The sequence below is a fragment of the Triturus cristatus genome, chromosome 6, assembly GCF_964204655.1.
Source record: "Triturus cristatus chromosome 6, aTriCri1.1, whole genome shotgun sequence".
Taxonomy (NCBI): domain Eukaryota; kingdom Metazoa; phylum Chordata; class Amphibia; order Caudata; family Salamandridae; genus Triturus; species Triturus cristatus.
The window spans coordinates 387,266,522-387,278,602 of record NC_140589.1 but is presented as its reverse complement, the minus strand read 5'-3'; the positions used below and the strand labels follow the sequence as shown (position 1 = coordinate 387,278,602).

The 12,081-nt window shown below is 43.7% G+C and overlaps 1 protein-coding gene across 1 annotated transcript in view; it reads left to right on the top strand.

The window, feature by feature from the left end:
- SNTG2 (syntrophin gamma 2) overlaps nt 1-12,081 on the top strand; it is a 1,181,343-nt gene that overhangs the window by 616,543 nt on the left and 552,719 nt on the right. Inside the window, exon 7 of the mRNA XM_085609593.1 lies at nt 241-368. Coding sequence (XP_085465719.1) covers nt 241-368 — 128 coding nt within the window. The remainder of the gene's footprint in view (nt 1-240; nt 369-12,081) is intronic.

The following is a 12,081-nucleotide window of genomic DNA, read 5'->3' as shown; positions in this document are numbered from 1 at the left end:
CACTTATATAACACACACAGTGTGAGCAATACAATGTAAGTAACCTATGCTTCCTGGGGCTCCAGCCTGTGTGAATTATAAACACACATCCGGTTCGAAGGAGTGTTATTAAGATGTTTCTATACATTTAAATACTGTGCCTGCATTTCATGTCGCTGGCTGATATACATATATGTATATAAACGAATGACTATACTAACTAGCATGCAGTTCTCAACAAATATTATTTATTCTGCGCAGGCACAGTCCTCACCTTCTTCACCCACAACGAATCAAAGCAAATATGAAAAGCGCTGGTTAGACACATTATCGCTTCCGCTTTCAATGGCTCGAATTTCAAGGTTCAAGGCTGGGACAGATAAATTAAGGTTTGTAAAACGAAAGCTATATGTTTAGCTGTGTATATTGTTCATCTTTCTTGAATATTACAGAAAGCTGCTGGCTTGTGTATTTGATTTCATTTGAAAGGTTACACCTGCAATGTTTGTAATTATTGCCACAAGTATTTAAGTTTGAGAAGAATGGCACGCTGCTCTCTAGACTACAAAATAGCGTCCATTTTGAGGCAGGAGATCAAAACCTATTCCGAATCACAGTTATCCGAGCATAGGGACCTATTCTTGTTGGTTGAGAGGACCGCCATTTAGAATTGCTGAAACAGCATATTATTTTAGAACCTGATTAGCTTTAGATTGAATAAAAACATGATGTGGCCCTGTGATAGGACCGTGCTGATGGCTGACACCGATAACAGCTGAGACACGACTGCCTGCAGGTCATGTCCTGACCCGCTGGCTAGCAGAAATTCATGGACCACTGTATTGTTCGCGTCTCATCCTTGCATATGAAGGGTGTTGGTCTGGCTAGGATTTGAGTGATGATTTGAGGGAACAATCCTACCTCAACTCTCCATACATTGCAGACCAGCCAAAACTGATACAGACCAACGTATGCATCCCCCAAGAAGCATCAAACAAACTTCAGCGCGGCACAAACTCTAAGCGTAATGAGTTCTCCATTTCCTTCTGTTTAGAGAACAGGTAAATTAAGGTCTGCAAAATGAAATCCATCCACCAGCACCTATCACACCTCTTATTCGTCTTGAAAATTTCAACAGGAATCTCAATAATAAACTTCAGAAAACATCATTCTCCTCTGATCACTGATTCACTTGTAAATTGCACAAACGTAAAACACAGGCACGACACTTGACTGTAAAAGCAATCACAATGATGCACTCGCTTACCATCATTGATCCGTATGCTTCTGTCCATGCCATCATACAAATATTGAGAAAAATAAAACAGCGGAGGCTAGAATGTTGGTCTTGGTGTTACCCACTGGTAGTTACTCAGAGCCGCAACCCAGTCCATCACTTTTTCCCTATGCACCTCGGGCAGGAACAAGAGGCAAGGCAATTAAGCAAATCAGCCTTGGTCCTGCTCCAGTAGGAACAGTTCCGCCTGAATTACCCGGCAGGTCCCCTCTAACTGGGAATTCAGGCAACTCCAGGCCAGGTTCGACCTAGTTAGGCATCCCCAGTGCGCTATAGCTCGAGTCCAGCGGCACTGTAAACATAGGGCCCGCATCTGAGCACCATGCAAATGTCAGCGAGCTTCCACTACTGCTCCTCATAACACTACCACCTCTTTGTCCAAAAGGAAACGATGCAAGATTCGCTCCATGCATTCTTATATCATGCCCACAGTAATCTTTCATCTCTACAATAAACAACTTAATTTGATCAAGTCATCAATATCACCAGGGACACGCTGTTTTCTCAATATTTACACACGTTCTGCCCAACTGCAGATCACAAATAACATCCATGCACTGAAAACCAAGATGTGCATGCTGTTTTACAGATGGCATAAAACAAAACCACTGAGCACACATAGAAACATACTCTCAATAGAAACTGTATCATCTGCCTTAGACACAGCTAAACCTGGCAATTTTAAAAATCCCAATAACTCTTTAACTAGCACACACTACTCCAAGGAGGCGTCTATACTCCCCAACCAGTACAATCCGGCGCAGGACCCAACCCATCAAAGCCCAGGAATGTCATTGACAAAAAGAGAGCGCAAGCACCTCAGAAAAGCAAGGAACAACAGCAGAATAAGGGCAAAAGCACAAAGTCCTCCCTCAGCTAGTCACAATAACGAGGAACCAGGCAATCCGCAGACCCCCATAGAAGGCCCTGCAACCTTATCCCAACACAGGAACAGTACCTCCTTACCCATTATTCCTACAAAAGGAATACATTCTGATTCGAGCACAATAGTCATTGCAACCCATGAGCCGGAAAATATCTGGTCTCCCCTTGTAGTGACAACAGACAAGGCATGCACCACTTTTGAAGTGACAAAAACATCTCATGCTTGGGTCACAGTTCCCCTCACGTCAACTAGAGAATCTAGTCCCCCGACAACCAGTTCGGTCACCCCCCGAGACTGGTCAAGCCAAGTATCTCCACTCTTTGTTGTGACAGAAGGTTGTTCTCACTCCATCATACCATCAGTAAATCTTGTGTCTGGTTTCTGCCCCCCAACATTTGAGCACCCACAGCAGCTCAACCAAACGTCCAAGGACCTAAGGCCTTGGACCAAACTAGCCTCGCCCACTCGCCACAGCTTCAGTCTCTCCCTGAGTCTCTCCATCACCTTGTGTGGAGGGCATCGCCACAACAACAGAAAGACATCACCGATATGGAACTGTCAAGGATTGTACTGATCCCATGATGCAAGACCAGAGGACCACACAATGTTTTAAACAGAATGGCTATCCTAAGACCGACTAGTTCCCTGCATAATTTCAAATATTTACAATCAAACCCTATAGAAGGTGTTACATTAATTCATTGCATTCCAGACAATGAAATAACGGTAGTCACATGGGTCAATCCAACAAAAGCAACCGAGGTGTGGCAGAACAGGGAACACTTCTCCAAATGGGGTAACGATATAAGAAGGCCCAAGCCAGAGTTTTGCCGCAACCCCCTACTGCCTGCACAGGGAGCACTGCCCCAGAGGCCAACACCAGCAAGTGGAGCAGTAAGGGGGGCAATAGTCCCAACAGACCCACGAGTACACAGAACCTCTCTGCAAATATCAAGCACCCAGTAATTTGACACACCAGGAATGTCAATTCATATGAGGAATGTCTTCCTTCAGTAACAGCAGGGTCACCGCTTAATGGCTTCAAAGAAAAGAGCGCCCTTGCCATGAACCTCTCCCATTAAAACTGCATTCCTGGAATGTGAATGGTCTCTGCATCAAAGTGGGAGAGAATGACTTCACTGCTTATCTTTAACACTTTGATATCCTGCTGTTGCAGGAAACTTGGTTGTAAACCCCGACACCACTAACTGGCCACAAAGAATTCCATATTGAAACAACTAAACTAAGCCAGGCAGGAAGAGCAATAGGTACTCTCTATTCACATCACAATCCACCTATGGTGGACCCAAGAACTCATCAACCTGGGACTAACATGGGCCCAATGTGTCAACCTATCCGCTCTCCCCTCTGCCCAAAATGATTTCAGTTTTTCAGTCTGAAATGTATATATCCACCCTGCCCACAAGAGTAAAGATGAACAAATAAAGTCCTTGATCGCTCTACTTAAATCCCTTCAATTCACCTTTCCGCAAGCATGCCTGGCACTGCCATGGGATTTTAATATGCACCAAATGCAAACTAGAACTCTACCACCCAAAGAGTGCCAAACGCACTCATATCAAAAATTGCCAGCACCATTCTCAAACTATACTAGAACTGACCAAGCCAGAAAATTGTGCATTGATGACCTAGAAAGCATTGGTCTTTACACATTAAACGGCCACTTTACCCAGGACCAACTAGCAGCTTTCACCAGGCTGTAACATAAAATAAATGCAATCTTGAACTATACATTGGTAGATGCAGAACTATTCTCAGTGGTCATTCATTATGGCATGACTGCTAGGGTGGAGAGCGATCACTTTCCCCAGCAGGTGGATCTATTGCCTTGCCCACCAAGGGCCCCTCATGCAAGTGACCTGCTAACATTGCCCAGGGCCTTTAACCTAATACACCTTATTTGGTCAGGGCTTGCAGTAGAGATGATCATGGACTTTGTAAACGTCCACTTGACAACAGAACAACTAAGCTCCACACATCATACAATGCCGGTGCAATCCTGGGAGTCCTTGGTCACTGCTCTCATTTCCACCTTTTCAATAAAATGTATCCCAAAGAACAAAAACACTCGGATGGTGGCAGCCTGGCTTACTCCATCACTACTTTTGAAAAAAAGACAGATAAACAGGGAGATCTGAAGACTTCTGATATCAGAACCTCTGATCAATCAAGACACAAGAAAGAAGCTGGCATCAATGAGGCAAGCTTACAGAAGGACCATTTGGCTAGCTAAAACATCTAATCAGACAACAATATGGATATGTCTCTTTCTTATGAGTATATTGAAGAACAGAATATTAGTTTGGGCAGAAATTAATAAACTTTAAATGGGTGCTATTGCCACCACAATGCTGGCATTCCAGAGGCAGACATAAAAGGCCGTTTACACCTTCGAAATCCCCAACCATTCTTTGAGGACCACATTGGAAAAGCCAAGAATCCAAGTGCAAAGCTGCTCTACGGAGGCACCAACACTAACTCAACCTGCTGGTCCATGGCTAGACAACCTGCAAGTCCAGCTCATCCTTAAGCACCTCCGATCTGGAGGGTTGCTGGGCCCAAACGGACTTCCAAATGCTTAACGCTTTATTCAAACAAGATAAACAATTGTGTGCTGCTCACTTTATTGCTTAATCACGTCTTCCTCACCAATTCCATACCGACATCCTGGTGAGGTAGTATACCGAATCCCATTTACAAATCCAGGGCCTATTCACAAGCCCATTGCATCTCTGGTGCGTCACTTTTGTTGACATACGAGGAGTGCAGTATGCCTGCCCACAATTACAAGGCCGCATAAAGCCACCTGACATGGCTTTTCATGGCCTTGTAAATATTGCCCCCTTTCACAAATTACTCTGCATCAAAGGGGCATTCAATGGGGGTTGCTGTGGGTGTTTCCACAAAATATTTATGGAACCTGCCGCATTCCTGGATTTACAAGATTTTGTTAACCTGGTAATGTGTCAGATTCCTACGGCATAAGGGAGGTGCAATGAAGGAATATCTTTATTCCTCCTCATTTTTCCTTTGTCTATGTGTACTGCATTCTGCACCACACATACAAAGAGGAAAACGCCTCTTGTGATTGTTTTTGTGCAGGAAGGTGTTCCTTCCTGCACAAAAACAATCACCCCTACATTGCAGACACCCTTCATCATGGTGCAAGGGTGTCTGCATTGGCGCATGGTTGCCCATTGTGCACCAACGCGGGGGAAAAGGACAGGAATGTGCCGTGTATTGTAGATACAGAGCATTCCTACCCTTTTCTTTGGAAGCGCAGCAGTGCAGCAGGAAGGCTTGCTGCACTGAAGTGCGTCAAAATATTGTAAATGAGGCCCCCAGTTCGCAATCAATTCCAGCAAACTACGGGCTGATTGCCCTCATCAATGTTGAAGCAAAGATCTATGCCTCAAACCTTTTGACATATCTGGAAACCTGGGTTTCTTCTGAAAGCATCATTCCAAAAAATGCAGATTGGCTTCAGAGCAGGAATGAACACAATGACCAACCTCCTTGCAGTCAGCCTCCTCGTAGAAAAAGCTAAAGCAAAAAAGATCAAAACTCTTTGCTTGCTTCATGGATCTGAAAGAGGCATTCAATAGGGCACCAAGGGCTTGCCTCTGGGATAAAATGGCAAACTGGGGAGTCCCGCAAAATATACTAGAAGTCGTGATCTACCTGGGTCCAAATCAAAGTCGGCAATAGCCACAGAGCTACTCACAAGATTCCCACTCACATTGGCCTGAAGCAGGGGTGCATGTTAGCCCCCACTTATTTAACCTTTATCGCTGACCTTGACACCTGACTATCAGAAGTTGTGAGTGACACAGCCTACCTTGACACCTAACTATCAGAAGGGGTGAATGACTCTCTCAAACAAGCGGAAGAACCGCTCAGATGTCTTCAATATGCTAATGACATAGTTGTATAAAGTCAAACCTTGTTCGGCCACCAGCGTTTAATTACTCAATTGGTGCAATACATCCAAATGTCTGGGTTAGAAGTTAAACCACAACAAAATAAAAGTGGCATGCAACTCACCCATCTCTCGGAGCATCTACCCAAGCTTCCGGTGGAAAGCCTCCAACAAACTCATAGATCTGGTCAAATTATGCAAATACTTGGGTGTTTTATTGGACGCCTGATTATCGTTCAGAGAGCACCCCTCCCACTGAAGAACCCTCGGCAACAAACTTCAGTATGCATTTAAACTGCTGCAAAAAAGGATTGACAGCACATCACAATATTATTTGTTACAAGACATTAGAGCAAAATTTCTTCCATCACTCACATAGCTCTGAATTGTTAAAGGGGAGCAAAGTAACTGCACTAAACCTGCTCCAATCATCTCTTTTTAAACACTTATTCTGTCTTCTGCAACACACATCTAAATCTTGGGTCAGACTGGAATCTGGCATGTTCCATCAAAGTCTGGTTAAGAGTGGTGCCCTCATTAATCTGTGTTGGAAGCTTAAGGCAGCCCCACAAGCTTCACTGGCTGCCATGTGTTGGTCATAAATGAGGAGGCAGTCCAATCACAAAACTCATAGCTAATAGATCTCCAGCAGGCCATACGTAACCTAAACCTAGACAATGCTTGAAACTCAAGTCAATACTTTACTGCCTTTACAAAATTAATAACAAGGCCTCAAACTAACAATCTCAGATTATTGACTAGGTTGAGCTTGCTCAGAAATGGCATGTGTGAACAGTCTTACAATCCTACACTTCTTGGAGCCCACAACTGCATCTCATGACCCACATCACAGCGCCTATTTAACGCTCACAAGTACTATTTCAAATGGGCATTTTTATATCAAAGGACCTTGTCCTCTACTGTAAGCAGTCTTGGACAGAGAGCCACTGCCACTACCACCTATGGGCCATAGCGAAGAAAGCTTTGCTTTTTCTGTGCGTGTCCCGCCTTCTTACCTTTAAGGCAGAAACTGCTTCACCCTGCTTGAAGGGCTCTTCAGATCAGGTCGTGCAGCCATGCAGTTATGACACTATTGAATGATCACAGCACAGTGATCACAGCACAGTTATCACGTAAGGCTACTAGGTTTCTTCTACATGTAGAAAGGATGCTCATACAGCAAACACAGACTCCATAAACTAAAACCGATGAATGACTCTTAAGTCGACAGCAGCCTCAGCCTCATTATGAGCAAATCAAAATGGACATTTTGAAGCTAATTGTAATATAATCAACTGATTTTAACCTGATCCGCTGCCACCCACTTGCGGTCCACGCTTAATATTTTAAAGTAGACATTTTATTTATTTATTTATTTATTTGAAATGGTTTATAAAGCGCGTACATGACCCAAATGGGTATCAGAATGCTGTACAACAGAACGTACGTTGATATGAGATAACAGCATGAGTACAGTACAATATAGAACAAAAGAAGTACCTGAAACTTAAAATGGTCATGGGGAAGCACGGGGAAGGCGAATTACAAAAAAAAGGTGATCCACAGGTATCGGCCCAACTAGTAGGCGCTGTAAAGTTCCAGCAGAGCTGTATATCAAAAGGACAACCAAACACATTTTGAACACAGATAAAAAGACTGTCAAACAGGAGATGGAAGTAAATAGAGAATTGCATTGGGGCTATTGCTGATGAAGGTCATTCAGGAAGGGCATTCCAAAAACTTGGAGTGAGCCCGGAGAAGGCCCGGTTGTAAGTTATTTTTTTGTTGAATTTGGGAGGTTTCAATAGTAGAGTATAAGAGCTTCATCAGTACCAATTAGAAACTAATAGTTCAAGTTTTTTTGCCAGGTAAACTGAGGTGTTGTAGTGAATAGCTTTGTGAGTCAGGCAGGCTATCTTGAAATGGATCCTTGCTTCAATGGAAAGTCAGTTAAGTTGAATTAAGTCAGGTGTGATATGGTCATGTTTTTTGGAGCCTGTGATTAGTCTGGCAGAAGAGTTCAGAGTGGCTCTAAGCGGAGCTAAACTAGTTTTAGGAGGTCCATCTAGGGTCACCAAACCATAGTCCAATCGTGTGATAACTAAGGATTGGACTGCTGACTGGATGTCCTCAGGAGGTAAGAAAGGCTTGATTTTCCTCAGAGTGTTGAGCTGATAATTGGCACTCCTAATAGTGGCACTGATGTGCGCTTGCATATTTAGGTATTTGTCCAGGGTAACGCCTAAAGATCTTGCAGAATCAACAATATGAGGGATGCAATTGAGTGCGGAAAGTTGTTTGATCCAGTCTTGAGTAGGTGCTGAGTGGTTACAGGGGCAATCAGGAGGAATTCTGTTTTTAGGGTATTTAACAACAGATGCTTATGCTTTAGCCATTGTTGAATTCTTAGAAGCGCACCATTAAGAGTTTTTATGCAATCTGGAGAGAAAATCTTCAAATACAATTGAGTGTCATCAGCATACATATGGTATTCAAAGCTAGAGCAGTTAAGAATATCAGAGAGAGGTTCCATGAAAATGTTGAAGAGCGTGGGCAAGAGTGCAGAACCGTGAGGTACTCCAATAGTGACTGGGGTACTAGCAGCAAGCGATTGGTTAACTTTGATTCTTTGGGTATGGTTATGTCGGAAAGAGGCAAACCAATTTAAGATAGGGCCAGATAACCCCATCCTATGTTGAAGAAGAGCAAACAAGTTATCATATTTAATGGTGTCAAGTGCGGGGATCAAGTCAAGAAGGATCAGAAGGCAAGGAACATTTTGGTCAAGAGATCTCAAGGAGTCATCAACACTGTGACTTAGAGCTGTTTCTGTACTGCGCCCCACTCTGAAACCTGACTGGTAGAGGTCAAGGAGCAGAACTTTATCGATGTGGTTGCAGATCTGTGTGTGAACGCATTTCTTGAGCAATTTAGCTAAAGTAATAATACTGGTGATCGGAGGAAAATTGTTGGGATCCTCTGAGTCGGCATTAGGCTTATTGGGAATGGGGGTGACTTGTCCCATCTTAAGGCAGTCAGGAATCCTCCCCTGCAAGAGAGATTCTTTAATGATCTGGGCCCAGAGTGGGAGAATGGCCGAATTGAGATCTTTGAGAAGCTTAGTGGGTAGGGGATCACTGAAGTGATTGGAGGGTTTTAAAGACGCCAAAGACTGTAGCAGCTCCACATCATCAGGGATCAGGAAAGAATTCCAAGAGGCGTTGTTCTTGGGCATGCCGACTGTGGGGTAGAAAGGTGCAATCTCTGCCGAAGGTACCGCAGAAGCAGGGGAGCTCAGAGACCCAAAGTTAGGAGCTGACCTTTGTAGATCTAGTTCAATATTCCTTTATCTTTCTGAGAAGTAAGCTGAGAAGTCCTCCTCACTGGGGCCTGGAGCCTTGAGTGCTGAGATAAGATTAGTAGATTGGTTAGATTGTTGTTTGATGATTTCAAACAATTTCTTTGGTTGGTTTTAGCACTGTCAAGCTGAGCCCTGATATTATCTGTTTTAGCAATGCAAATATGTTTGTTGTAGGTGTTTCTCATCCTTCTTAACTGATTGAGACTAGTAGTGGAGGGAGAATTTCTCCATCGTCTCTCAGAAAGCCTAAGTTTGCGACATTCCTCCTTAAGGGAACCATTGACCCAGGGTTTGGATTGTTTGCTCGGAATCCTTTTGAGTTGCTTCAGAGCAATAGTGTTGAGAATACATGACGTAGAGTTGATGTAATGATCCAACAGCTCATCCACGTGGTTCATGTTAGGGGGAGGTTCAAGAAGATTCTTGCTCATGCTAGTTAGCTTATTGATGTTGATGTCTCTCAGATTGTGAGCCAGCTGTTTGGTTTTAAGCAGTTGACTTTGTCTGAGTAGGACCTTTTCCAAGATATGAAAGGAAATTTGGAGATAATCCGACCAATCACAGGGTATAATGCCATCCAGTTGAATGGTGTGGTCTCTAGCTATTATAAGGTCAAAGGTAGCTCCCTTGTTGTAGGTGGGTCGTTTCCAGACTTGGATGAAGTTGAGGTTTGAGAGGAAAGTCTTAAAGGAGAAAACTAAGGTATAATTTGTGTAATTCCAGTGAAGGTTTAAGTCACTGAGGAAGATATGGCTAGGGTGAGGAATCGCGCAAGAGGAAATGGACTCCATACCTTGCTCAGTGAAGTGCAGGTTATCCCCAGGTGGATGATATATCATGTAGAGCACACAGACAATCTTGCCATTGTTCCAGATTTCGGTGGCTAGGTGTTCACAGGGGGACATCAGAGTATGTTGGGCCTGTTTCAACATGAGGCTAGAGCAAAGGATGCAGGCAATGCCCCCACCAGATTTAACGGGTCTATCGCATCTGATAATGTCATAATCAGGAGGGATTAAGATGTCGAACATTGGGGAGGTGGAGTCATTGAGCCATGTTTCAGTAAGGATCAGGTGGTCCAATTCTTGCTAGATTATGAGTTCAGAGATATCTGCTGTGTGTTTCACTGCTGATCTGCAGTTGAGAAGCATCATTTTGATATGAGAGTTGGTAGTTGCCTCTACTAGGTTAGACGTGTCAATCTGAAATAGGTTATCCTTATTCATGGATCTGATGTTAACATTTGGTTCTCTGCCAGGGTCAGAGGAGATAGTTGGTGTGTTGATTGGAGAGTCAGAGGAGACATGCCAAGAGCCATTGTACAACCTCAACAGTGTGAGTGTATCATCAACCGACATCTGAGGCAAGAACCTAAGGGGCCTGGACTGGTGGTTAGGAAGAGGCTGATTGGGCCAGCAGGGGCTGAGAGGGTTAGTGAAAGAAGACCTTACCTCCCTGCATCATATAATACTTGCTGGAAGAGTAGGTAGACCAGCCCCAAAGGTGGGATAGAGTTCGTAAAACTTCTAGATCTTCAATGAGCAGTGTAGGAGGGTCTGCAGGTTATCCTTTACAGTAAGGAGATCCTGCTTGAGGTCAGCCAATTTCCCCTCAAACAAATGGAGGCTATTCTAACCAAAGACCGGCCCAGAATAAGATAATGTATGGGGCCCCTTACCCTCACAAAGATTGCAGGGGAAGAGAGACATCCGCTTGAGCTCAGTTATATTATCCACTGAGGTGGGAGGATTAGCATAGAGGGCATCCAAATTACCATATAGGTGGTTGCCGAGAAATTTTTTGAAGCTGAATGGTGGAGGTCACTGTGACTTTATCCTGTGAAGTGAGTGGAGTGAATGGAGCGGCGAAAGGTAGTAGAGGATTAAAAGGTAAGGTACTGAGGTACAAAATTGGGTACAGAGTAGGAGAAGCACTAGGATTGGAGTTACGGGAACTTGGAGGTGGAAAATACGGGTATCAGGGATGGGATTGTGAGAATGACACACATTAATCATGTTGGGGGATGTATCAGACGGGTTCATAGTGAGTGAAGGGGCGGTGGAGGGGGAGGAAACAAAGTGGGAGAGAGTAGGAGGTGCCACAATAGTGGTGAGAATAAAATGACCTAGACTGGAAGGATTAGGGTTACTAAATGTATTTTTAATCCTAATAAAAATACTGTCGAAGTGATTAAGATTCAGGTCAGAGGCTTGAATAAGGATGTTGCCTTATTTTCAAAATGTATCAAATGCTAATCTTATTAATGCTCGTTAATAGTGCAATGATTTTAACTAATTTGCAATAAACAATTACTTACTAACTGTGAATTTACGCACTCCACCACAAACAACCATTACACATATTCCACATTCATCATCGGACTGTGTCTCTTTTATTTCCTCTAGCATTGCACTGGAGGCTATGGTGACAGGCCTTGGCATTTAGTCATTTCCTTTGCCCACTCTCTTGATCATAGATCCTGTTTTGAATGATCTACAGTCATGCGCAATGGTCATGTGTGCTGACTCCACATCCATTCGAATACCCATAGAGCTGACCATGCACAATTTGTGGGTGTTCTAAGCAGACTCCTTTGCAAGTGTAGCCTATGCCCACGC